This window comes from Brassica napus, chromosome A2 (assembly GCF_020379485.1).
Source record: "Brassica napus cultivar Da-Ae chromosome A2, Da-Ae, whole genome shotgun sequence".
Taxonomy (NCBI): Eukaryota; Viridiplantae; Streptophyta; class Magnoliopsida; order Brassicales; family Brassicaceae; genus Brassica; species Brassica napus.
This window is the reverse complement of record NC_063435.1, coordinates 24027488-24055251: the sequence shown is the minus strand read 5'-3', so window position 1 is coordinate 24055251 and position 27764 is coordinate 24027488. Positions and strand designations below refer to the sequence as shown.

Genomic DNA, 27764 nt, shown 5'->3' with positions numbered 1-27764 from the left:
TTGTATCGCTTTGGGAGATTAAGAGAAGCCAAGGATGTGATAGACTAAACGTCAGATGTAAGCCAAGGAAGTGGCAATGAAGCTAGTAGAGTTAGAGCCACAGATTCCAGCTCCATTTGTGATCTTGTCCAGCATATATGCTGCATTGGAATGATGGCAAAATGTAGAAAGTAGCTATCAGGCATGTAATAGATGAGAAGCAAACTGGTAAAACTTGCAGCAGGTGCTTGCTTATTCTCATGTGGTATATATGGAAGATGCAGTGTTTAACTTGACTAAGCATGTGGATACCGTTTTAAAAGCTACTTCTGTGGGTGATTCTTCTATCAGTTGTTTCTGCCTCTTGTATCAGGCCTTGGATATGTATGGTCTGTAAGGGATTTCAATTTTATACAAATATGGCATTAAATATTAACTAGTTCCAAGAGTAGTTCTCTTCTTTTTTTTTTTATGGTAGTATTAATAAATTTCAGATCTATATATGGAACAGGTGGGTTTAGCTCATGAGGATCTTGCTAATACTGGAGATGGTTTTGAGGCAATGCATATATAGCATGTTTGGTGGTACTGTGTCTTGACATGTTTCAGGGTTTGGAAAAAAAAAGCGATAAGATAGAGCTTATAATGAAGACTGATTCATATGGTACCAAATATATATCATCAAGATTTGATGATAGAATAGATGTAGTCTAGGGTACCGAGATTTGGAGTGTGATTATTATGTATTGATGTTTAAACTAATGTCCTTGTGGGGGCAAGAAAAAAAAACGAAGAAGCCTAATGATTAACCGTACTGCATTATGCACAATTTGTTACAAATCACCATCCACAACAAATACAATTCTTTGTTACCAGAACAACACGGAAACACACACGTACGGACCACAAATGAAGTTTTATTATCAGCAGGACTTTCCTGGTCTGCAATCAAGCGTACCAGCATCTTTGGTGAGACTTCTTACCTTTGTTCCTGGCTGAGGACGGATTGTAAACTCTTTAGGGATTGGATTTTTCGGTGCAGCGCTCCATGCATTTGACTTTCCTGATTGCACAAAGTAAGCTCCATTCAAAAAGTAATCTCTCTCTGATTGCCAGTTCCATGACTTCCACTCTGGATACGCTGTGTACTCTCTCTTTGTAACCTGCATTTTAGAAAAGAAAAAAAAAATCTCTATCAATTGTCTCAACTGTTGTGTAGTGATTAGTTTATCAGCGTAATGTTTCTTTAATGTCCAAGTATCTCTTATAGTGTGAAGCCTAAACTATTTTAAATTAACTTTCTTTAGGAAAACACCTTAAATTTCCGTTGAATAACACAATTTTAAACACTAGGTCAGCTTCAATTCCTACTAGGTAATTTAACGGAAATTGAACACCTTAAATTCCTACTAGGTAATCTAAGAGTTTTAAACACTAGGTCAGCTTCTCGTGTGTTTGTTTACCTGCTTGCAATCTTCTTTAGGAGGAGCAATGAAACGATTGCCTTGACTTATAATGGTAGGGTTCATATTTCCACCAATTGCATACATTTCCCAGTGAGTGTAGTCATTGTTCACTACATGGACCATACCGTATCTCACCCTTGGCATTCTTTGATTCAATCTCTTACCAAAATGGTTAAACGCAACCGTGATCTGCATTTTCTTGTCGAACTCGTCACCGTTTTTAGCCCCAAACAACATCACCTGCGTTTAATGCATACATATATTGTGTTATTCAACAGAAACCACATGCGTAAAACATCTTTATGCATAGTAAATATCATGTTATGAAACGTTGATTATGTTCCCATGTTTTGTGCTTAGCCTTACCTCCTTATGGTCGGTGAAATGGGAATTGGAGATAGTAATGGCGGTCGATCCCATGATGGCATCGATCATACCATCAGAACAGTTCCTCATGGAGACATGATCGATCCATATGTTTGTAGCTCCAAAGATATTGATCCCGTCACCATCACTAATTGTTCTAAGCCCAAAATGTTCTTCGGAGTCTCTAATCAACCCACCGAATCCTCTTTTAATAAACTTCATATGAATATTGTGTATGATCACATTCTTCACGAACTGTAACGTGAATCCTGCACCTCCGGTTATGTAAACACTCACTCCTCGACCGTCGATGGTTTTATCGTTTGTTATCATCAGCTCTTGTTGTAGTTTTATGACCATGGTCCTAGCAAATATGATCCAAAGTGGTCTGTCGCGAGTCACGGCGTGTCTTAGAGTTCCTGGTTTGGGGCTTAACAGATCGTCGTCCGATGCGTCTGTGACTACGTAGATGGGTCCGTTTTTGCCTCCGGTTGTTTTCAGACCAAACCCTAGGACGCAGTCCGCTAGCTTCTTCCTGTTCTTCGCCCAGTTTTTGTCTCCTCTCCAGCATCTGTCAATCGCGTTAAGGGATTTGAACCTTCCGCCACGTGCTTTCTGACCGGCTTTAACTTGTCCGAGCTCTCTCCTTGTTCCGTTGTCAGCACCAGTCGTCTCCATTGCTCTGAGCAAGAAAAAACAAACAGAAAAGTTGCTGTTAGGTTTGTTTAAAACGTTCGAGTAACCAAATGGTCTACACCAATACAACCAACCGGATGAAACATTGGTCTTGTCTCCTAAATTTTCACGTGGGTACTAAAATGTAAAAAAAAAAAAAATCCTTTTTAATATCCTAAATCTCATATTCGGCGTTACACGGTGTGGTGGCTCATCTAAGGCTTTAACGAATTCACGCATTTTGTCTTAGATTACGAAGTTAGGTTAAAAAGGATAAATTAAAGAGGCTTGTTTTTGAGAACGTACAATGCTGCATGGTAGTTAAAGTGGTTCGTGACGTTCAACGGGTTGGGTTCATAAGATTCCATTGTTTGTCTCAACGCGTTGGCTTGACGCTGGGTCCAATAATCATCGAAGACGGCGATGTGAGCTTGAACCGATGGAGCTACGATGGCTATAGACAATGAGACGAAGACGATAACGTAGCTCCCAAGGTTCAAATAAGCAAACGCCATTTGAAATCGACGATGAGATTATTAGATTTTGATTATTCTGGTGAAAAGGATAACCCTTGAAGCTTGGGTCGTCCAAAAAGTTTTCTGGTCGGCCCAGGGTTAGTATTAGATGATTGGATTCATGGTTTGCTTAAATAACAAGGAACTTTGAAGAGAGAGAAGATGAAATGCATTAGTGGAGGATTAACGATTAACAGAGTAATTATTAGGTAACCATTGATTTTTACGACTCTCTGTTTGTTTTCCTGCAAAAACCAATTATAGTTTAGCTGGTTTTTATTGTTTTTTTCTTTGTTTTATCCTTCTTTTGTGGAATACATATTCAGTAATTATCTTTGTCTTTCAAACCTGATATTAATTGTAAATGTGTTCTTTACAATCAATTTTGTCAAATTTATTATAAAATCGATTCAATAAATAGTATATTTTCATAGAACTTATATGGAATACATGAAAAGATAATTCATATATATATACACACACATATATATATATATATATATATATATATATATATATATATATATATATATATATATATATATATATATTGGAAATGTCAAAATTATTAAAATACGGTAAGCAAGCTGTTTATAAATCTATATTAAAATCTATACTATTAAAGCATGATCATTTTGTCCTTTTTACCTTAGCATGCCTTTTTCTTTACTAACATTACATGTTTCATTAAGGGCAATCAAGTAATATTAATAACACATTTATATTGGGCCATTTTTTTGGATCCAGCCCACATCAGATCTCTCTTGGGCTATTTGGACCGATTAAAAAATCAGATCCAATTTTCACATTTTTTTTCTTTTGGGCCATTGAGTCGAAGTTCAAATAATTTTTTTTCAACTATTCTTAATTATTATTTTTTTCTTTTCTTAATATAATTTAAGCATTCATAAAAAAATTGATTTTTTCATTGAAAAACATAAATATTTATTAAAAGTATCTAATTTTTTTTATTAAAATATTAACCACATAATAAAACTAATTTATCAGAGTTATACCAACTTAATTCATTAAAGAAATAAAGTTTATTTTTTTTAAACATAAATAGTCATTTAAAATGAAATACGATAAATAAAGATAAAAAATTGAAGTCTTTTATAAAATAAAACATAAATATATAAAAATATTACATTTACTAAATATTTGTCAATTAAAAAAAAACCCAAAGCGCGGGTTAAATCTAGTAAAAGTGATTAATTGAAAAAAAACCTCTCTCTAGACCTTTTTTCTCTAACTTCTCACTAGCTTCGAGTAATCAGAATTTGCTTTGGTGGCCGATGGCTAAGGCCGCCGGTTACCAACTCCTCCTTCTGTTTTCTTTTTGCTTTGTAAACCTATGGTTTTCGATCTATAGATCGAGTTTAGTTTTTCCAGTAGAAGAACTTTTCTTCCCTTGGGGATTTTGGAGTGCTTTTCAATCCTAACTCGAAGCTGTTGGTTTCATTCAAATTTTATCTCTTTGATATTGGGTTGAATAATAAATTATCTCTCCTCTTCTGCAAAAAAAAAAAAAATAGATTCCATATTTGTTTGGGATGATCTCTCTCTCTATTCAATGATATACACCTAATCTTTCTCAAGAAGAGTCAATCATTACTTTAATGGAGAAGCGAATAGGCTTTTAGTAAAGTATCTTTGCGACAAGGAGGCGGTGGAGTTAGATTGATATCGGCTGATGATTCAATGGAGGTTTAGAAGAGCCGGTGTTTTCTTATACTGAAGAGTCCAACAAAAGATCTCTTGTTGATCAACTCGAACTCTCTCAGAATTATAATCGGCGGTAGATAGAGATCCATGAGCACAAGCAAAGGTTGGAGCAGAGGTGGAGTAAAGAAGTTTTTGGTGTTTAACAGCGAGGTTATCACGGAAGCTACGATGGAGAGAAGCGAAAGATGGAGGTTCGGTTCACAAAGTTCCCGATGGCGAAGAATCGAGGCGGCCAAGGTTGCTGCATCGCAGGGAGGACACGTAGCATCACCCGTGTCCTCAGTTTCTTCTTCAGGCGGCACGTGGAAGGACATCAATCACAAACCGATCTCTATTTTTGGACTTATATATGTATGGCTTCTCTTGTTTATGTTATTTGATCCATAAGTGGTAAAATAATAATTATTTTATATATACACCACATATTTCACATATTTTATTTTAAAATATTTGCAGCATATAGCTTACAGCTATAACAAATTTAACTACAGCAGAAATCTCTGCAAAATAATCTACAATAACAACTTTACAGATACAACTAATTTATCTACAGCTAAACTTTTACGGCTAAAATTCTACAACCACAGTCGAACCAATCATCACCATATATTTAATACATGATGTATATATTCGCTCTTCTCCCAAGTAATTAAACCTACTAGTTAGTTGTTGAATAAACATTTTTTTTTAAATTAAGAAGTTAAGAAAAAGCAGAAAATAAATGGAAGAGATTGTAAATTAAACATTTGATAATCATGTTTTGCTTCTTACATTGCAAAAGTTTCCAAAAAAAATGGATTTGGCTATCCAACATCCAACATTAACTAATAACAAAATTAAGAAACTACAAATTACTTTTGTCCTTTTTTTTTGTTTGAAAATGTTATTCAAACTTACTAAACCAAAATAACTAGAGTCCACCACGAGGAATAGACCTCAGAAACCTCACCACCGTTGGAGGAGGTGGAGATTCTGGAGTCACAAGCATAAACTGATAGTTTTTCTGAGTCTTGAGAAGTTCAATAACCTCGGTGATGTCACATCATCTGCGGCTCCCAAGTGTCCCAAGACTAGTATTCCCACCGATGGTTCTGGATTCTCACCTGACCACGAAACTATGTCCTCCAATATTTTCGTCATCTTCTCACGTTTCTCTCCTGAAATTAACCGTTGAAGTATGTCATGTACATATATTTTTAAGAAAAAAAAGTTAGAGAAAGATTTTTAACCTGCGTGAAAATGATGGAGCTTAACATCCTCCGAGGATTGAAAGTCAAGACCGGTCAAATCACCGTAAATCCGGATCGAAACAGGACCACGTAGACCAAGATCCAACAGTTTCTGTCTAATCCTCGGTACGACGTCAGCTGCAGTGAGCTCCTCAGGGATCTCCTGCATTCGTCCATGTCCCAGAAGACTCCTGTCGCAGCCGCTGACAAGAAAACACAGTTACTACCCATACGGAGAAACAATAATCAAAATAAATACAGAAAAGAGAAACCTTAAGATACGTGAATACATTTAATAAGTAACATATGACATTCCAAACTGATGAAAATCATATTAAAAAAGTCTCTAGTTTTGTTTATAGGGGAATCAATCAATCACATAAATTATCATCAGATCTGCTGTTCAAAATAAACCTCAAAGCAAACTATGTCAAGATCTATAAAAGTTGAACACTTTATCTAACGTAGAGAGAGTATGTGAGTGAGTGAGTGAGAGAACTTACTGTCGTAAGGTCCGGTGAACATAGCCATAATAAGATTTTGTGATTGCAAAGGTTGAAAACTTTAGGGTTACCCTCGACGTCTCTCATTTATATCTAGCAACTGCATGGACCCTTAATCTTGTGACATTTGTCAAGCATCGGTATGTTTCGAGTGATCCGAGTCTGCAGCTCTCGCTAGTAGTATGTTTGTCGTTTTCCATCACATCTTTCCGTACAGTTTGCTTTTTTGGAAGCTGCTAGACTATTTTCTCTCTTAAAGCTTTCGGCTTTGCCCCTTATTAGAGCCGTTGCAGATTGGGTTCTTGGGCCGACTTGTTACTTAACCTAACTAATAATATAGCTCAATATAGTTGTATGATGACGATGTCAAGCTTATTGGCGGCTTGCTATAGTTGTACCCTCTGTTCAAAAACGCGGACGCCTAGCCGATTAATCGTCCGACTAAGCGCTCGACGGAACTCTACCGCCGCGACTTTGACCCAATCGGGGCAATTAATCGGACTGCCGCCTAATTAGTCAAAAACCGATTAATAGTCTAAAGATCCGATTTTAACCGATGAAAATCGTAATAAATTTGCACTTTATTGACTAATATATAGGCCTTACAACAAGTCCATTTGTCAATGGAAAGCTCAGACCTTGTGTATCTTATATATAGGGGACTTCAAGACTCATCTTTCTCTAAAATAGTCGATGTAGGACAAACATAAGTGACTTTAAAATTTGTTTTTTTCCTAAATCGCACTAGCTTAATAAAAAGGAAAATACGCACTGCATCTCGAACTCTCAACCTCCCTCAGCCAAATAATTCGGCTGGAACCACCAGACTACGATTTAATTACATAACATTTCCACAAATGATCATATGTATACGTATATGTATACTAAAAATACATAAAATTAGGTCCCGATTAATTCCCGATTAATCTCCGATTTATTGATTAATCGCTAGGCCCATACTGACCTCCCGACTAACGCCTAGCGTAGTTTCGAACATGGGTTGAACCATATATATATATATATATATATATATATATATATATATATATATATATATATATATATATATGTATTACATGATTATGTATTCTTCTCTCAAGTGTAATTTAACCTGCTAGTTCGTTGTTAAATAAACATTTTTTGTTCAAAGAAAATTTGTACTAAATATATGATGCATAATAAACTTATCAGTGATTCCTAGCTTTTTGGAATTCAAAGAAAAAAAGCAGAAAATAAATAGAAGAGATTCTTAAAATTAAAAGCATATATAGTTAAACTCATCTACTTCTTTGCTTCGGAGACATGACAAAATTTTCCAAAATAGGATTCCGATTATCCCAACATTTACTAAATGCAAACAACTGTTATTTTTCATAAAAATGTTCTTAAACCTGTAGTTTTTCTGACTCTTGAGAAGTTCAACAACCTCCACAATGTCATCTCCAGCGTCTCCCACGTCTCCCAAGGCTAGCAAACCCACCGATGGTTCTGGATTCTCACCTGACCACGAAACTATGTCTTCCAAGATTTTCGTCATCTTCTCACGTTTCTCTCCTGAAACCATACGCATGTAAAAAACATTATTTTTTTGAAAAGATTTTTTTTTTTAATCAAGCAGTTTATGTTCGTTCGTTCACCTGAGTGAAAATGATTGAGCTTGATGTCGGAGGATTGAAAGTCAAGACCGGTCAAATCACCATAAATCTGGATCGAGACAGGACCACGGTGACCGCATTCGTCAAAGTCCCAGAACACTCCTGTCTCATTCGCTGACCAAAAAAAAAAACACACACACAGACACAGATGCAGTTATTACACGTACGGACACAGCAAACAACAAACACATATACTCTCAAGACAGAAAGGAGAAACCTTCCGATACGTGAATACTTTAATTATCAGTAACATATGACATTTTTATTTTATTTTTTCAAGTCTCTTGTTTTGTTTTTTTAAAACCATCATAGAAATCAAACCAAATCTATAAAGTTGAAGACTTTGTGAGAGAACTTACTGTCGTATGGTGCGGAGAACAAATCCATGGTTTGTTTTTCTTACTACCAAAGGTCGAAACTTTAGGTTTTTTTTACGATGAACGACGACGACGTCCCTCTCTCTTTTATAGCAACTTTAACATGATGAACCCCTTAATATTGTGACATTTGTCGAGCATCGGTACGTGTCGAGTGAACCGAGTCTCCCCAAGTCTGTTTTGTCGTCTTCCATCATAACTTACATTACTACATTGTTTGCTTTTAGGAAGCTGCTAGACTATTTTCTCTCAAGCTTTTCGCTTTGCACTTATCTTCTTCTTTCTGTGGTAAGAGCCGATGCTGCTTGGGCTTTGATTGTTGAATCTATTTGGGCTTGCTTTGGAACTGGGCCGACTTCTCTTCAGATAGCAAAAGAGATCTACTTCAACTTTAATTGTATGCTTAAGAATCATCTCAACCTAATTAATCATATATACTAAGTAAGCCCAAATGTAGTTATATGACGACGATGGACCGTCCATTTTTAGTGGCTGACTCCAGCTTGTTTGCATTGGCAGCTTGCTTTAGATGTATCATACATGTATATTGTAAAATGGTTATGAGAGCTATTGAAGTGAATGTACATCGTACTTCTTGACTAGACAATTGGGGTGATTTTGCACAGAACACAGAACATCTGTAAGAAAACGACATCACATTTCTCCACCGTTGCTTTGCGTCTAAGTTAGTTTAGCTTCTACATAATTTTCCTCAACAAATTCATACACATTTATATATAAGTATATAACAATATCACAGTTGCAGACTAAAGATTGCATCATCAAATGTGTATCATGTATATACATTACATGAATTATATATACTCTCAGGTGTAATTTGATCGACTAGTACTATAAATTTTCCCACAAACTACTATTAATTATTTTGATATGGCAACCTCTGTTGGCTATGTTATCAAAATTTAGGATTTTGTAAACCAATACAACCAGAAGAACCCACATTTGACAATATATGCTACAAAGTACAAATAAAGAACCATTATAATAAGAAAAAAACAAAGATTTTGCTGAATTACTCATCATTATAAAATATTTGCGGAGAAGTGTATATCAAAGAGAACAATAGAATCCCACTAAACTCTACCTCCAAAATATTTATTATCCCACTAAACTCAATGTGCCGTCACAGTTGAATCATTCTCTCTCTCAATCGCATTCTACATAGAACTGTTTGTCATGATGCATTGACCTCGGAGTTGCATTGTTTCTCTATGTTACAGCGTCTTCTCTCCAGAACATGCTAGTGCAGCGTCTTACGTCACCATAAATCCAATAAAATTACAAATATTCACATGCGAAAGACCACTTCACAGCACAACATCTCCAAATTATTTATATAAAGCAACAATTTCGTCAACGACCCCGCGCTTATGCGAAGGATACACACCTAGTTATGAGAATAATGCAGTCAGAGTTGTAGTCAGGTGCTAACTCGTGATGACATGTACATATACGCGAGAAACAAAATTCTAAAAATAAAATGGCAAAAGAGATAAAAAAGGTTTTCTAGAAATATATGTATGTTACATGTTAGAACTGTTAGTCAAATTTATATAGATAGCTAGGGTACATTCGGAAACTGACACCTTAATTTAGGTCCTAAACGAACACCTCTAAGAGCAACAATATTGTAGGTCCTTGCTGGTATCCTTAGGGGAGGGGGACTACGATTTGGCAAAACCAAGAAGGGACAAGGGAAAGAAATCGTTAAATAGGGAACGTCCTTGCTGTGTCTTCTGCACTGTTTGCGGGCCCCACGATACGTTGGTGGTCCGCGATTGGTTGACTTTAAAAAAAAAAATAGAAAACAAAAAAAAAAGAAATTTTTTTTTAAGGACTTCTGTCCGATAATGTTGCTCTAAGAACATCTGCAATGAGAGTCCTTAAAAGAGAGTCTTTAAGAAAAAAAATAATTAAATAATCAGTAGATCCCATCAAAAACTAAGGATTCAATCCTTAAAATCCTTAAATAAAGATTCTTTCTTAGTGAATCCTTGTACTATTTGCGGATCTCCACGACATGTGGCGACCCGCGATTGGTTGATATTTTTTTTATCTGAAAAAAAATAATATTTCAAAAATCAAAATACACATTTTCTAAGAACTCATCTTTGGATAACACCATTCGGGTGCTCTTATGTATATATATAGGCTGAGAGTCAGTCGTTGTGGTTCAAAAACGAAACATGCCCATAACTCTTATTACATTTTCAGAGTTTTTGCCATTTGCATCAGGAGTTGTAGTGGATTCGATCTACGGAGGCTAAAGTTATTCACAGCCTCGTTATTTAACATGAACGTGGAATATTAGTGATAGTTGTTGGCTCGCTGCACTTCTCATCATATGATTATATATGACGATTTTGCTATTTAGTTTGTTTATTTTCCTGAATGGTTGGCAATTAACAAGGATCGAAAATAGGTTGAATTGACTTCATTTAACAAAAAAAAAAAAGAAGAAAAATGGAGATGCGGGGTATCGATCCCCGTACCTCTCGCATGCTAAGCGAGCGCTCTACCATCTGAGCTACATCCCCAATTGTTCAAATGTTACAGTTTAATCAATATATAAAGTCCTAATACATTTTTTGGCTTCATTATAAGACTGATGCTTCCATCATAGTATAATTTTTTTGGTGAGAATTCAATAGTAGAAATGGAAGATGAAAAACCCCAGTGGCAGTGGGTGAAAGTATTGAAGTTAGGAGATGGGCTTGTCGGGATTTGGAAGGTAGAGTGAAAGGAGGTATTATTGAGTCAAATATTTAATGTGGATAACCTTCTAAACTTTGTTAACTTTAGGGTTAATGTTGCAATTAAAAGAAACTTGCCGCGTTTGCGGTACTATTATTATAGAGATCCATCGAGACGGTTTAAACGGCGTTTTAGGATTTAAGTTCGTCGCGACAAAGACGATCGGAGAGGAGGAGGAGGAAGATGAGCTTAGAACTAACAAAATCTTGTGAAGAGAGAAAAGATGGAAGGAGAAGAAGAAGTGAGCATCAAAGAGTTGGCTTCGAACCTCACTACCTACAAAGAGCAGCTCCAACAGGTGTGGTGGATGATGATGACTGTGAATGATCATGCTATTGGTTATCGTCTGGATTGAATTTACACTCTTTTGGTTTCCAGGTGAGGCAGCTTTTGTCTGAAGACCCTAGAAACTCTGAATATGCAGACATGGAAAAGGAGCTTAAAGAGGTGATTCATCCTTACTTTCAGAATCACTGTTTGATCAAATCTTTTGTTGTCCATCTCATTTTGCTTGTCTCCCTTTAGCAGCTGAATGAAAGTCATTGATCTGTATGTCTCCACTAAATTAGATTAGGTTACCTGAACATATATGTTTTGTATATCATTCCCTTTATGTCTGTCTCCCTTCCCTCCTTCTTTGAAGGATTCAGCATGTTGCTCGAAATAGTAACATCATTTAACAGCTAGCGGATTCAGTCAGTTTCTTGGATCTGAAAGGTGAGTATATTTTTTGAGTGCCATGTAACTCCACTAGTGGAGTTTGGTTCAGCCAAAAGCAGTTGAATGTAGGAGAATTAGCGAGGAATTCATCAGTTCTATATTGGTTATTGTGCAGGTGTGCTAGTATGGGTCATCATGATGGCCAAGCCTGCGTCTGTCTATCTCCTCATGTCTGAAGTTATTACTTTTGAAAATTCTGTGTGAAATTGTTGGAATCTTCAATAGTTCTCTGACACACTTTCTTCTTCCACAACTTAGGTGATTGCATTGACGGAGGAACTTCTAGCAACCGCAAAGCAAAATGAGATTTCTCTATCGGATGCTGGAGCAACTTCTGATTCACCCGATTTACTAGAGGGTGCTTGGAGACAAAAATGGTAAGTTTTATTTCTCTCATCTTTTCTCTTTTCTTTGTCAGACGAATGGTTACTTGAAAGCCCACTTCAAACTTTTGGTGACTCAACTCAAGCGTTATTAATTCTTTAGGAATCAAGGAATGACCCAATACATGAGGGCAAGTTCCCTATTGGAACAAAAGTTCAAGCTGTCTTCAGCGAAGATGGCGAGTGGTATGTCTAAAATAACTCGCGGTGTCTCTTGTAGTTTCATGATGTATTTACTGTATTCTTCACTTCTTCTTCCCTTGTTTGATTAGTTAAATGTTCAGGTATGAGGCGACCGTTGAGGCGCATACTCTAAATGGGTATTATGTTTCCTACAATGAGTAATAGAGAACAATGCTCTCTTGTTCTCAACGGTCGCCTCATACCTGAACATTTAACCATTACACTGTGTAGGAAAGCATTATAGAACGATGCATACTATAAAAAGCATCCAGATAATGTGAGGGCAATAGAGAACAATGCTCTCTTGGAAGCTGAAAGACTAGCTGAAGCTACCAAGAATGCACTCAAAAGAAAGATTGAGCAAGCTGCGAGTTCTGATTACCAATCCAAAACTCTACCTGCAAAGCTTAAAATCGATCCTAATGATCCCGAGGATGTGGTAAGTCAAAAAGATGATTGGTTATTCGTTTCTTTTTTGAACACTTTTGTTTTAGTCCTAAAGGTCGTGCTCACTTGTGTCTCAGAAAATTGCAAAGCGGAAGAAGATACATGCGTTCAAGTCAAAGGCGAGGCAGGAGCAATTAGAGGTGGCACAGAACAAGAAACAGAATGCTTGGCAGCAGTTTCAGACAACTAAAGCCAAAACTAAAAAGGTAGGGTTCTATACAGGGAGGAAGAAAGAGAGTATATTCAAATCCCCAGAGGATCCGTTTGGAAAAGTGGTAAAGGTTTGACAGATTTTCAGAAGCGAGAGAAGCATCTTCATCTCAAGTCTGGTAATGCTGAGGGCACTGATGAGTAAGAGAGATTTTTATGTTTTCCAAGGATTTTCAGGTACTTACTTAGTAACAATATGTCTCTTTATTTGAAAGTAATGTAATCTTCGATGTTCCATTCCATGGTTAATACGACAAAATTAGTGTTGGTGTTGGACTATTTGCTGTTCTGGTAATTTAGGCCATGCTCATTTACATGCTACTTGCAACTCTGCCCATCGTAAGTCATTAGTATTTAAAATTTCTGTGATTAACAAACGAGATTTAGTCTATGATAGACAATACTTTCACCATGTCCAAGCTCTGAGAATCTAAGTTGTACACTCTCTCACTCTTTGAGAGGCCAAGAGGAGTATTTTTTCAAAAAAAAGAAAAAATTAAAAGTATGAAAACACAATACTTCTGGCAGCCATTGAAAAGCCAAATAAATCAAGGCTATTAAATCTCATATTGTCACAAAATTTAAAATTTTAGAAGAAATGTGAAAGTAATGTCCAAGGATTTTCAGACTAGTAATAACATGCCAAAGTTGCATCTCTTTATTTGAAAGTAATGTGATCCTCGATGTTTCTTTCCATGTCGCTGACACTTGGATACTAGTCATATTGGTAAAAAGTTTATTTGAATTAAAGTTTTATTTTTTTGAACAAACTATGTTTTATAGCGGGCTGCATGCTATTAGAGACTTAGCCTATGATCAGTGTTTTTAAAACGGACACGGTGGTTAGACGAGACGGTCACATAGCCGGCTATATTGGAACTAAGTTAAAGAACCAAATGAAAACTATTAAAATTATCAGAAAAATTGAAACCGATGGAAGAAATTAGTTAATATTTCTATTGTTTTATATTTACTATAATTATTTTCAAATTAATACATGTATATATATATATATGTATAATTTGAGATTCAAACTATATTAAACTGTGATCTAACAATTATCCAATTTAGTTTCCAGTCGAATATTAAAAACATTTTCTATAATTAGAGATGTTGTGATGGGTAAGATAATTTTATCTGACCGAAATAGAGATGAACCCGTTAAAAAAACTAAATAAAAAGACACGAAAAAACCGTGTAACAATAAAATAATATAAACAAAACTCTATAAGTTTAGGATAATCCGCAAGTAGATTTTTTTGTATATTTTAAATGCATTTTTTAACTAAATTTATTTATAAATTTGCTGAATGTTTAATTTTAAATCAAGTTTCCTTTACATAATTTTTTTTAATTTTAATGTGCTTGGTCCTTTAAATTTGTGGTGCCATTAATTAATTATTATTCAAAAATGCTCATGATGTCTTCTCTAATTTATAGAAACCGAAGATAAAACTTATGTTTAATTCAACTTATGCATGATTCAACAACTAATTCAAAAATCAAAATCATCAACCTTAACGACAACAACATATACAATCTAAAAAGACCGTGGAACTGTCTGATAAAAAGTCATAAAGATTCAAATACCACCAGTCAGAAATTTGTATTGTACTACTTAATTTGTTGAGTGTTTGTAATCAATCTAACCACAAAGTTGAGGCCTGACTTCACAAAGTTGAGGCCTGACTTGTTTATGATGAACTTAAAATTTGGAACATCATTTTTCACTCTCACTTCATCTCTCTTGACCTTCTTTATATTTGACATCGTCATGAGTTTAACACATGATAACAATTTACAGACAAATTATATTCAAATTCTTCAAAACAACAAAATCATAAACTTATATTCTAGAATTACTTGTTGTGGTCGTTGTATCCTTGTTTTCATAAAAATATTCTTCAATGATACCTAAAATATAATATGTAGATATATAAAAGTTCATATATGAAATAAAAAACACAATATCAAAACTAAAAATTTACCTTTAAATTTGGTAAACTTCTTAACCAATTTCGAATACAAAGCACTGACTGGACATTTTTTGGACATTTTTTTGGAAGGAGTACGTAATTTAGATCATCTTCTATGACAATTTAGTAAGAAACTCATGTGAAGTTGATGTTGCTGAAGAGGTAGAAGAAGCACTCTAAAACTTGGCTCCATACTCTTCATAAAATGTTTTCAGATTCTTTTTAACAACTTCAACTTTTTTCCCAACAGTTTCCGGATCCACTTTATCATAAGATGTTCTCGGATCCAGCTATATCATAAAAATTCAACAGCGCTACAAGTTAAGTTGATAAATAATCAACTAAAAGGCAATCATCCCTCTATATGGTTTCACATTATCTATGCATGACCTATTTAACTTGTAATAATAATGATTGTTAATATTATATAGGTCAAACAAAGACTCAAAGTATCTAAAGAAAGGAAAATAACTTAACATAGTGATATGTGTTTCTACTTAGAAACAAATAAAATCTTAATCAAGTAAATAACTGACGAGTAACAAGTTTGAGACTAGAAACTCGAGATACTATTTCAGACAAGAACAAATAAATTAACTGTAAATGACATTTCTACTTAGCTTTCAAAGAATCAAACTACCAACCAAAAATTGAGAGGACTTTAAATAAACCAAAGTGGCAACAGACGAGACTCACACAGTGTAATGATATTCGGGGCTTCCAGAATCGAGTTCAGGGAGGAAGAGGGTACAGCTCCTGATGGCGAGTTGAACTCGCAGTTTTCAATTCGAGTTTGACGACGCATATTAGAGGAGGATACTTCACATCGTAAGTTTTTTGGTACTCTTAAATTTTCTCAATTTGCATTCATCTATCGTTGCATGTCGGAATCTGGTTTTGTAAAGTAAAGTAATTAGAAGTTTGAATTTTTCTTTTTATAAGAAAATGTTAATTATATTATATTTGCAAGTCAGTAGTTGACTGTGTATATAAATAGAATAGACTCGATGAGGATAACTATGTGAACTTCTATTGCTTTGTTTGAATAAATTTGTAAGTAAAATATACTACACATACTGGTAAATATAGTAGTACATATATTTATCTGCATAGTATATAAATGTTATAGTGCTGGACGGTGATGTTGTATATAAATGAAATAGTACATATGTCTGCCCGCATAGTATATAAAGTGTTATGTTAATAATATGGTATGTGTTATGGAAGTGGTTTTTAGTTTAATGCTAATGTGATTTATGAACCTAATCGGGTTATGAATGCTACATAATTGATAATCATAATCTGATAGATATTGTTCTGCAGCTCTGGTGGTGAGGACTAACCACACTAAGCCGGTGAGTTTGTGTTAGCGTGTCAGAAAAGAAGAGAAGATGTAAACGATGACTCGTCAACTATACTATATCCAGTGAAAAAAATTATAGAATAGTATATGTTCTTCGCCGTGTTTATTAGAATATATTTGTAGTTTGTATCTTATTTATTATCATTGTTTCAAATTTGTAAAAAGTTGTAATTTAAAATGAAATAAAGCTAACCATTAATATTTTAATTGGTCAGGTTATTCGAAAAATGGTTTGATCCCGTTGAACGGTAACGAGTTAATAATTATTTCAACCACTATCGGAAAGAGTTGATAATGACACCGTCTTCTTCTCCACCTTGCTATGCATAGTCTCTTCACCTATTTTAATGGTGCAATGTAATACTGTTTTGTTATATTCTATTTGACTAATGTAGAATAAAATACGATTTTACAGTGAATAAATATATATCAATGATACAACTTCCAAAACATAATATATACTTATGACACTGTCCTCTTCTTTTTTTTTTCACTGATGTTATTAACAAAAACAAAGTCAACAAACATGTCCAACAAAAACCAAACAAACAAAACAGCTAAGGGCACAACACAAGGCCCAAATAGCATAAGAGCCAAAGAAGCCCAACTATTAGATACAACTTGCGGCCGTAAGCACAGCAAGTAGAAACCGTTGAGGAAAAATGATTAGTCATCCACCACGTGTTCGGTCGACAAACGATTCATGATCCACGCGTCAAGATAACCAATCACCGTCTTCCTCCGGAGCCAGCAACGAGGCACGACGGAGCTCCACCAACAGGAGAGACAAGCCGGTGAAAAGCCGCTCAAACAGAGAAACTCTCACCAATATCAAAGTCGCTAAGCCTAGACTGACGGATCAAACGTTTCAGAGAGGAGAAATCAACCGTCTTCAATCGAGCCAATCAACATCGATTTTCCTGAATTAACGATCAGACATCCTTGTTGATACGAACAAGCTTGAGGATGAAACAACCCAGCCGAAGGGAAGGAAAGAGACATCGGACGATTAGCTCAAGAGTCGGATGAGCGAAGGAAACACATGAAACGCCGATCAAACACAAACCCGGAGAAAAGGCTCCGGAAGAGAGCCGGCGAAGTAAATACTATAGAAGCTATCACTCCCCGGAGACAAAAGTTGGCGAAGCCGGTGATAGCGAGCAACCGCTTCCCAGAGTCAGAGCCCAAAGGTCGGGACTTTGTACCAGACTAAACTCCGGCGAACTAACACAAAGATCACTCTCTCTGAAAAGGAAACTAAAGAAAAAGAAAAGAAAGCATCAAAACCAAAGATATCTCCTTCCTCTGAAAGATTTTTCTGGAGATAAGAGGAAGAGAGAATAGCTACACCGTCCTCTTTTACATTCGTCAAATAGAATATAACAAAACAATATGATACAATTCCAAAACATAATATATACTTATTGTTTTCTAGTCCTTGGTCTAGAAAACCTTTAGGAACAGACCAATAAACAAAAAAAAACGTTACGTTATGTCAAAATCAATAACACACCTAACTTATAGTCTATATATAGCTATTATGCAACTAAACCCCTTTATAATTCCTATCTATGATGTAACATGTGCTTTGTTTCCAATAATTTCATACAGTCCAAGCTTCTGAGTCTTTTACTCGAGGCCACCAAGTTAACGTTTCTACTCATTTTTAAAAGTCAATCAAAAGTATGAAAGCACAATACCACTACCAACAATTGAAAAGCCAAATAAAACAAGGCTATAAAATCCCTCGAATTGTCACAAAAAGAAAATTTCAAAAGCAGAAAATAAAAAGAACAGACTTGTTGCGGATTGTAAAAAAAAAAACAAGGCTATAACATCATCGATAGCTTTTATGGTTCCTCATGTAATAAAAGAACATACACTCTTTTTACTCATTGCGGATTGTCTGATACTTCCCCCACAATGATTCAGACCTCTTCATCTCAGCCATTAAGCTCTTGAACTTGTGGCTGTAATCCACTCCACTGTTCATTTAATTAAAGAAAAAAAGAAGATCAGACTAGTTTGGATTTAAACGAAAAAGAGCGAAAAAATCATAATCTTTAAGAAATGGAAAGAGAACCTGATCCGATCCAACGATGAGATAGCACGAAGAGCACTTCTGATCATGTCTTCATTACGGTCATGCTCTTGCTTCACGGCATCTTGCTTTGGCTTGAAGTTTATTGTTTTTTGAAGTGGTTCCACAAGCGAATCCAGTACTGGAACAAAACCATCATGATAAGCAATTTTTTACCCGATTTTGAAACAATGATTTTGGAAAGCTATTTTAACATACCAGCTAGCACGGCTGAGGGGCATTTATCCGCTAGTAGTGAGAGAATAAGATGACAAATCATCTTCAGATCATAATGATCTGCATAAACAGAGATTTTTGTTATAATGCTAAAGCGTAACTCTATGTTAATTTAACATACAAGATAGAGATTGACACACTCACCTTCAAGTCCGGATTTGAGGAAAGGGATAATGAAAGAAGACGGATTCAGTTGATCAAGACAGCTATCGAGCAGAGTAAATACACACTCAAAAGCCGCTTTCCTCAGTTCAAGCCCGTCATCAACAACGTGCTTGAATGGCCCTAGATCAACCGTCCTTATTAACTCTTTCTGCAAACAAAAAAACAGAAAGGTCTCAGCCAAATGAATTCCAAAATATTATGACAGGATTGTTGTAACACTAAGAGCCTTTTTACAGAAATTACCTTGATAACGGTTTGATCATAAAGAAGCGGTAACAACTCAGAGAGGAGTCCTTTAATGAGGTTTGGTTTGTAGTGAGCAAAGGTACTCAGAGCTGACACAGCTGCACGCCTAACATGCTGCAAAGATCAAGGAACCAGGAAAAGAAAGTTATGATCAGTCGGAACAAGATCAATGATTCTTGAGATCATTGAATAAGGTTAAATTTTATATGACCTACCCTGTCACCATCTTTAATTAACATGAGGAATGAAGAAATCTCGGGGAAGATGATTTCATCCAACTTCTCAGGCCGTTCCACGACAGAATATTTCACAGCGGTAACAACAGTCGCACGAGTAAAAGCGGCTGGACTAGTCGTCCTCACCTGTAAAATTTATTATTACTCATCATTCACACTCATGACAGAAAACGAGTAAATGAAGATAGTAAGATTGTTCTGCAGCTACCTTAAGTGCAGGAACTAGTTTCTCAGGTTCTATCAACGCCATTTTTCCCAAGCATTCAGCAACAACATTCCTTACACCCTCTTCCTCGCTTTCACAGTGGTTAAACAGTAACGCAAGTATTTTCTCAACACTGGAATTCTGGAAATCAGCTTTATCAACAGACTGCCTCACGATCACCTGAAAAAACCAAGGAACAAGGTATGAAATCTAACAATACATCTAATTTGATAGAGTATAATACGGACACGTGTTCAGGAAAACAAACCTCCTTGAGCGAATGAAGGAGAATATATTGTTTCTTCTGTTGATTATCAATCTGGTTCAAGATAAAAGGTAAATAATTCGACAGATTGCCAACAGCAATGTTTCCAAGAGCATATGAAGCCGCAGACTTTATTTCTTCAAAAGGAGACTGGAAAGACTCAATGACGATCGTCTCAATGCCAGCATGTGCGCTCAGATCTTTCCTTCTCCCAATCTCACCAAGAGACAATAAGGCAAGATGCTGTTTTGCCTGCACGAGAAAAACCATCACCACAAAATAAGCCTTCCAATAGATGTAGATCTACAAAGGAAAATACGCAATTTGTCTAATCCGAAAGCTTACTGAATTTGTGCCGCTGTCATCTTTAAGGATTTCTATAAGCATTTTAACTGTAGACGAGCAATTCTTATCACCTGCCGCGAGACAAAGAACTGCAACACACTGTGCAATTGAATATAATGCTTGCTTTGGGACGCCTCCCGACTGAGGGGAAGGCTTAGCACAAGAAAGTAATGAGTCGAGTAAGGTGTAGAAACTCGTATTTGCATGATACACCAGAGCTTCAAAGAATCCTTGCAGAGCCTGTGACAAAGCATCCACAAGATCAGCTCAGCTGTATCTTTGATCCAGGTAAAGTATAAAACAATTCAAACAAAACATAAAATTACCAAAAGTGCTTGACCCTGGAGCAATGGACTTTTAACTAAAGTTAATGCCTGTGGAAGAACTTTGTTGCGAACCGCCAAACTGATATTTTCACTACAACTCTTTCCGGTCATCAGAGTGCAGCAGAGTTCAAGTGCAAGAGCCGTCATATGGAGGTCCGAAACGCTGAAAAGACAGATGAGAGTCATTCATCTAATGAACCACCAACATAAAAGGTTTAGAGAGAAAAAAAACATTTGCGGAAGTTCTGGACAAACATACCATATCAGAGATGAAAGCTCCACAACAATAACTTCATAAGCATCTGAGTCGATTTTATCACCGTAGGCTGTTACCAAGGTATTCATGGTAATCAGTGTTGCTTGCCGTAGAACCCGATTAGCCTGTTATACAGAAACATAAATACAAATTGCCTAAGTACAAATTATTGTATTCAGAGATTTTTTCACAGATTATGAGTCAGTAAACATAAAAAGCATATTTGATGCCTATTAGTAAGAAGCCATATACTGATATACCTTCCTTAAGAACCCAGTTAATTCAGCAATCAAATGGTCCAAGACACATGATAGATCAATGTGCAGCGGAGATGTGGCAATGACAGCAAATGCCTGCATGCACCAACACAATCACGAAAATGAGCTAAAAAATTTAAAATAAAAGCGTCAACCAAAGCATGAGAACAACCTTTACTGCTGTGAGGCGAGTGATTTCGTTTCCCATTCGGTCAACAAGCACAGGAAGGCATGAAGGCAACTCTGCTCCAAGTTGATCGCCAAATGTTGAAATCACAAGACCCATGCAGGTAATAGCACACTCCTTGACCTCCTGTTACAGCGAAGAGAGATTAAGAAACATAAATAGTACCATAAAACACACAGCAATTTGCTTATCTTTTCCAATTTCAGTAATTAATCATAAAAACAAATTGAAAGAGTTCACAAATAAAATTCAGATCTAATGCCCCAAAGCCAGGATATTCAAAAAACGATGAAAAAAATAAAAAAGGGGGATTCATTCCAAACCTGGTCCTGATCTTGATTTGTCAAGCGAGACATTATCGCATTGTAGATCGGATGAACGAATGGTTTAAAATCAAAGCCCATACCCTAAACCACATAAGAGAAGATATCAGTGGAAGCAAAAATCTGTGGGTTGTCAACGGGTAAAAGTATGGATCGAATGATAATTAAAAAACGCTGACACTGATTTACCTGAGTACTTGGGCGTACTACTCTGACAAGTTCCCCACAGACCCTTAATGCCTCGGCGGTCACCTTGTAATAGCGTTCGCCAACAGCAGCTAAAACAGGACTAGAAAGAGCCTAGATTGACATAAAGTTAAAGAGTCAGTCAAATCAACCTTCATCAGCTGTTAACGTCATTTAGTTTTGAAAACTAAGTTCTGACGTCTATGACTCAACAGTAGTCATTGAACATTTTGACAATATTTCGATGGACAGAAGACCACAAAAAGTTTCCAACCTTAATGTAAGGATGAAAAACAGGAGGTGCATGCGATGCCAATACTAATTTTGTGAAGACAAGAGCTTCGATTTTCAAGTTTGAAGTAGAAGATTTATCCTGGAGGGGAAAAAGGAGGAAACATGAGCAAATTAACAAAGAACGACACCGAGAGAATGTAAATATGTGTACTGAATATCCCCACTTACATTAAGCGCTCTTTCAATTCCAGGAACTAGTGAACCAATATGATCAGCAAGGCAGTCAGGCAGGACGACCACAAGTTCTCTCAAAACAGAGAATGCACCAACCTACAAATAGGTAAGGAGCTTTTAAAATACCGAAAAGGAACCAAGCCGAAAAGAAAAATTCACACTTTCGTACCTTCGTCTTAACAGACTTTTCACGCAGCTGCCTATTTATGGATTTCACAATCTTTGAGACTTCTTGCTTCAGTAGCCATTTCGCACTGCATCGATCAAAGTTATATATTTTGTTAGCAAAATTCATCATTAATGTGACAGACCATCCATAGTTACTGATGGAGTGAAAGGATGCAGAATTTACCTTGATTCATCGGTGTCAGTTTGACCTTTTGTGACATTTCCTGTTTGCCGTAACAGATCAATGAATGTGTTGAAAACATCCATCTGTAACAACAGTACCGCGGGTCAGTGATCGTTTAACAATGCAGGATCAAGCATTTATTTTACATACCTTCACATTTTCCTCTCTTTCCTTAAATCTATCAATCAGTTTTGGGCAGGCCTGCACAAGAAGAGTTATTATTAATTTCCTCAAGAGATTACAGTATATATCGATTTCTCATTTTAATTAAACATATCAAGAGAAGTAATTTATTATATAATCCTCTTGATAGGTGTTAAAATAAGATATACCTCTTGATATACTTTAGAGATCATCTCAGAACGAGAAACTATTAATCCTGCCAAGCATTTCGCCGCAGCTCTCCTAACTTTCCAGCTGGCATCCTCATCATCCGTGTACTCATTCGCACTCTCACTGTGAGGAGAAAGACACGAATCACTAAGACAAATGTGCACAGCAAGAAGCAAGGTTACGGATCCAATGCATATATCATAACTTACTCATCTTCTTCATCTTCAAGAGTCTCATCATCAGTATCTTCCTCCATATTGTCCGTAAAATTTGGGTCATAACTTATGTATTCTAAAGTGAGGTTCAAAATTTCATCACAATATGGTGAGATGTCCCTTGGACACCGTAGCAAGAAACTTTCAAGTGCCTGCAGTAAAATATCAAAAACATTTTTCATACAACTATCACCGAAGCTTAATGAAGATTAAAATCCAAATTTCAGACGACAGAGTAACAGAAAAGAGACTACGAGCACGCCTACGTAATTGGCCGATCAAGAAATTGGATAAGAAAATAGAAAGATGCACGCCTAGTGAGAAAGTAGAAAATAGGGAATCTTGTGTGAGACCTGTAAGCTATACTCGCGGAGCTCCTCATCATTCTCCGAAGCGCTGGTGCAGTATTTGATCAATACTGGAACAGTATTACCAAGATGAGTCCCAAATCGGTATCCGACAGAGCGGCTGAAACAAAAATAAACGTAATAAATATCATCACACCCATGGCAACTCTAATCATAAATTCATAATACACAAGGTAAAACATGCATCCCATTCAATGAATAGTCAGGACAACCACAACTAACAGAAACATATACATGGATAAAGACAAGTACCACAACTAAGAAGGATAAAAGGAAGTACCTTAAAGCTCCAATCATTTGAATATTGGTGCGTGTAATCTCCGATTTCGCATTCTTGTTACTTAGGTTTTTCACAACTTGAACTGTCGCTTTTGCGAGCAAATCATCAGACAGACTCGAAGCAAGAGATGCTGAAACCCAAAAAATGGAACTTAAATGAGATATCCAACATCGAATTAAGGCTTACTATATAAGACTGGGGTCTGGGGGGAACATATGGAGTTGAATATATCATTTAAACCCGCTTTGGTATCACATGAACTAACACCACCAGCTGAGATCCATATTCATAAATTTATTACCGGGCTGACACTCAATCCCCATGAGATTAGAAACTGGTTTCACATTAACCAACTACTGAACTAGGCAACAATCTTACTGTCTCAATTTTGCTAACTTACCAATGCATGTAACAGTCTTCTTCCTGACTGTGGCTTGGTTACAGCCCAATTGCAACAGCAATGCGTTCAGTAGCTTATTGTGATCATCTGCCATCAAACTTCCGTACTTTTGAACAACATCACACATGATCTCAAGACACTCACACTTAATCCCTGAGCTCATTCCCTTCAGCAGCAAGACAGCAAACAATTAGTTATTTGCAAAACAAAACAAGTAGATTAGGGTAGAAACATAATTACAAGCCTCTACTGTTCTCTGCTTTACTCAGAGTAATTCAGAAAGAGCTATTAAACTGTAACAGCGCCAACAAAACTATCAGGTAAAATCAATTCAACTATAAGTATCAGTCCATCTAATGTGTAGCCTGAGTTTTTCTTTAAATTGTAAATTGGTAATTTTGCTGGCATCCTGAAATTGTCAGGGCCTGTAGAATCGAAAAAAGGAATATGCCTCCTAGCAACTAACCTCGCCACTTATCCCTCCAATCATTTGTGGAGTTAGAGTAACAAGAATGGATGGAGCAAGCGAAGGAGCAACTTGAGCGACAACAGTCCTGAGAGCTATGCTTGCGGTATCACGGTGTTGGTCTTTCCCATGCAGCAGCTTCTCACATAACTTGTTGGTCATCTCCACAATACGCTCTTCTCCAACCTTCTTCACCAATGGAGCAAGACTGGAAGAAAAAATCATAAATCAAAGCTCGAATACAGTCAGCTAATTTACAAAAATCTCAAGACCATTAAAACCGAAGGTGCTGAGAGAAGAAAGCAAACCATTTAACAGCCAATCCAGAAACATCACCAGCCACATCATCAAGCTGTTTAAGTATGATGCTCGACAATCTCATCTCCAAGTCTGTATCGAGTTTAAAGGATTCCTTATTCAACTCATTGAGTAAATCAGACGTTGCCATGTATCTAAAATCTTTATCTTTGCCAGTCATCTAAACATTAACACAGAAAACACACAGATATAAGAAAAGTTTGTATAATCAATAACAAAATCGATCTTAGTTAGATATAGATAATGAAAGACCTTTTCAATAATTCCAGAAACTTGTAAGTTCGCCATCTTTGCTTGACCTTATCAATTCACCTTCTAACTGCATCAAATAAGGATCCATCAGTCACAACAAAGCAATGCAACTCAAAAAAGCTCTCGATATAGTTCAATACGTCACAAAGGAGAAGCCAAACCCCGAAGAAGGACTGATCCTCTCCCGATAACAAAACCTAATCGATTTCCCTAAGAAAACCGATGATCAATTGAAGATCACAAACAAGAGGTTCGTTTCGATCAATCGAAGTACCTTTGCACCAAAACCCTAAGAGTGCGACTACGACTGGGGATACTAAAAAGAGTTAGTGGTAGACATCGTCAGACTTCTCGATGTCGAACTAAATCGTAAACAAGGAGGCGAATCTAACCTCAGAAGACGAAATCGACGACGGAGAAGGAAGCAGAGCGGCGAGAGGGTCCGATGTAACGGTGGTGAGGTTGCCAAGAGACACTGTAAGTTTTGCCCCGGACTCGTCAAGCTTTGATTCATATACCCCTTCTCCTCTTCTTAATAAGGAAACTACAAGTTTACAAATGGGCCGTGTGGAGTTAAATTGGGCCTAGCCGCTATCTAACATTACCTTTTACGGTTATTTTACATTATCTTTTACCTCTCCTTGTTAATCCTTACGAAATTAAATACAGAAATATATATGTTCTTTTGACAAATATCATTATTGATATTTCTATTTTGGTTTATTCTTATCTAAACATTATTTTTAAAATTAATTTTGGAAATATCAAAAATAAAATATGTATAAATTAAATTGTGACATAGAAATTTGATAATAATAGTTACAATTTCTTATTTTTCAAGAAAATATATATTTTATATTTTCTGTTTTTATACAAAAAAATTATTTATTTTTAAACTAATTTGAAAGCATATCTGCATTTCCCAGATTTCTGCATATATTATGATTTTATAAATAATTTTCAATTAATGTAAAATCCAGAATATCTGTGAAACTAGATGTTGGTACATTTATGCCAATCAATATGGTAGAATTAATTTGAGTTTATGAAAAAAGAAAAAAAATGACTTAAAAGTTCAATCACAATCAAGTAGTATATAAAAAATTATCTCAGATCATTTTAAGAAACTACAAATATTTAATAAATAGTTATATTTTAAAACTTGATGTGGAAATATTTAAATTGAGTAAAATTAAAATAAACAAGTATTTTTTTATAAAGGGTTATATATTTTTAAATCATATATATCATTCTTAGTTGTTGGGATTTAAACAAAATAAAATGCATTAATTAAACAATTAGATATTTGTGTAGTTGAATTACATCATAGATTGAATAAAATAAATAAGTTATAAATTATTATTATTATTTACAAAGTAATTTTTTGTCTCTGAAGGTTAAAAGTTGGAATGTTTTTAGTCATTGTTACTTAATGAATAACTAAAATTATTTATTAGATTATGTTAAAAGTTAAAAACGGCTAAAATCATTGATATCTTTAATAATATATTACCCATGATAAATAATTAAATTAATGTATTATAACTTGTTATTCTATTATTCTTAGCCTAACCAAAGTTTTAGATAAGCTTTTATCAAACATGCTTTTATAAAAGATCTTTAGTGTGTATTTGCTTCCATAGACATCATCATATTAGATTTCTTATATTTATAATACTATTTAAAAACTGTAGTTATCAAATAAAACAAATAATATTTTAGTTTTATATTATTTTTAAACTAACCAAACTTTTAGATATTCTTATAAAAACGTGTTTTTATGAAAGAAATTCTATGTATTTGCTTCCACACACACACACACACATATACATATATATATATATATCTATACTATTATTTGAGAAGTGAATTTGCTTATTTGTCACATTCTCCATGATTTTAGGGCTGACTCATTAGTTTTAATAAATAATTTTAATTAAACTATAATTAAAATATAATTCATTATTTATCTGATTACAAATTTATATTATAAAAATTATCTCAAAACAATAAATGAAAAACGTTTTTGAAAAAAAGAAAAGATAATTTCATGTATTTATTTTGTGTTTATCTACATTTTTTTTTCTTATTCACTAATTTTTATAATTAGTGGTATATATATACATATAATAATTAGATTTATCATTATACTAAAATATTAAAAATAGGTTTATAAAAAATATCAAAATTGATTTATATTTGTTTGTAAGCGTAATATGTCATGGAATATTTTTTTCTAAATTATTAAATTTATCTTAGTATTAAAATACTAAAAAGAGGTATATAAGTAATAAAAATAAATTTGTTTGCTATTAGTGATTTTTCTAAATATTTTTTATTGGGAATGGAATTATCTTTTTAAAATATTTTCAAAATATCTGTCTCCAAAAGATAATATTTTCAAAATATTAATTTAAAATTAACGCTACTTACTTTTATGTTTTTCAAGAA

General features: G+C 35.2%; 2 protein-coding genes, 1 non-coding gene and 1 pseudogene across 4 annotated transcripts; 1 reads left to right on the top strand and 3 right to left on the bottom strand.

The window, feature by feature from the left end:
* Positions 1-759: 759 nt before the first annotated feature.
* LOC125580115 (probable pectate lyase 6) lies at positions 760-3118 on the bottom strand. The gene is made up of 4 exons (XM_048744097.1): positions 2793-3118; positions 1812-2493; positions 1443-1685; positions 760-1142 (listed from the first exon to the last, which is right to left on the bottom strand). The coding sequence occupies exons 1-4, from the start codon at positions 2999-3001 to the stop codon at positions 903-905; spliced, it is 1374 nt and encodes a 457-aa protein (XP_048600054.1). The 5' UTR covers positions 3002-3118; the 3' UTR covers positions 760-902.
* A 7857-nt stretch (positions 3119-10975) lies between these two features.
* On the bottom strand, positions 10976-11048 carry TRNAA-AGC. Its single transcript has one exon. It is a non-coding gene; the product is annotated as a tRNA-Ala (tRNA).
* A 1657-nt stretch (positions 11049-12705) lies between these two features.
* LOC125585025 lies at positions 12706-13404 on the top strand (annotated as a pseudogene).
* A 4790-nt stretch (positions 13405-18194) lies between these two features.
* LOC125575353 (cullin-associated NEDD8-dissociated protein 1) lies at positions 18195-25943 on the bottom strand. Of its 2 annotated transcripts, none has more exons than XM_048744084.1 (29): positions 25706-25943; positions 25314-25380; positions 25052-25221; positions 24744-24951; positions 24278-24443; positions 23878-24007; positions 23583-23697; positions 23224-23381; positions 23014-23137; positions 22832-22882; positions 22682-22764; positions 22499-22583; positions 22324-22425; positions 22136-22234; positions 21865-21975; positions 21676-21759; positions 21338-21478; positions 21169-21261; positions 20912-21033; positions 20653-20815; positions 20327-20566; positions 19985-20233; positions 19720-19896; positions 19491-19637; positions 19273-19389; positions 19009-19177; positions 18847-18924; positions 18631-18769; positions 18195-18532 (listed from the first exon to the last, which is right to left on the bottom strand). In XM_048744084.1, exons 2-29 carry the CDS (start codon positions 25347-25349, stop codon positions 18436-18438), a joined length of 3654 nt encoding a protein of 1217 aa, XP_048600041.1. In that variant the 5' UTR covers positions 25350-25380; positions 25706-25943; the 3' UTR covers positions 18195-18435. The 2 variants fall into 2 exon arrangements, with proteins under 2 accessions (XP_048600041.1, XP_048600046.1); XM_048744089.1 differs by having other exon boundaries at positions 25314-25376; positions 25706-25795.
* Between the last annotated feature and the right edge of the window lie 1821 nt (positions 25944-27764).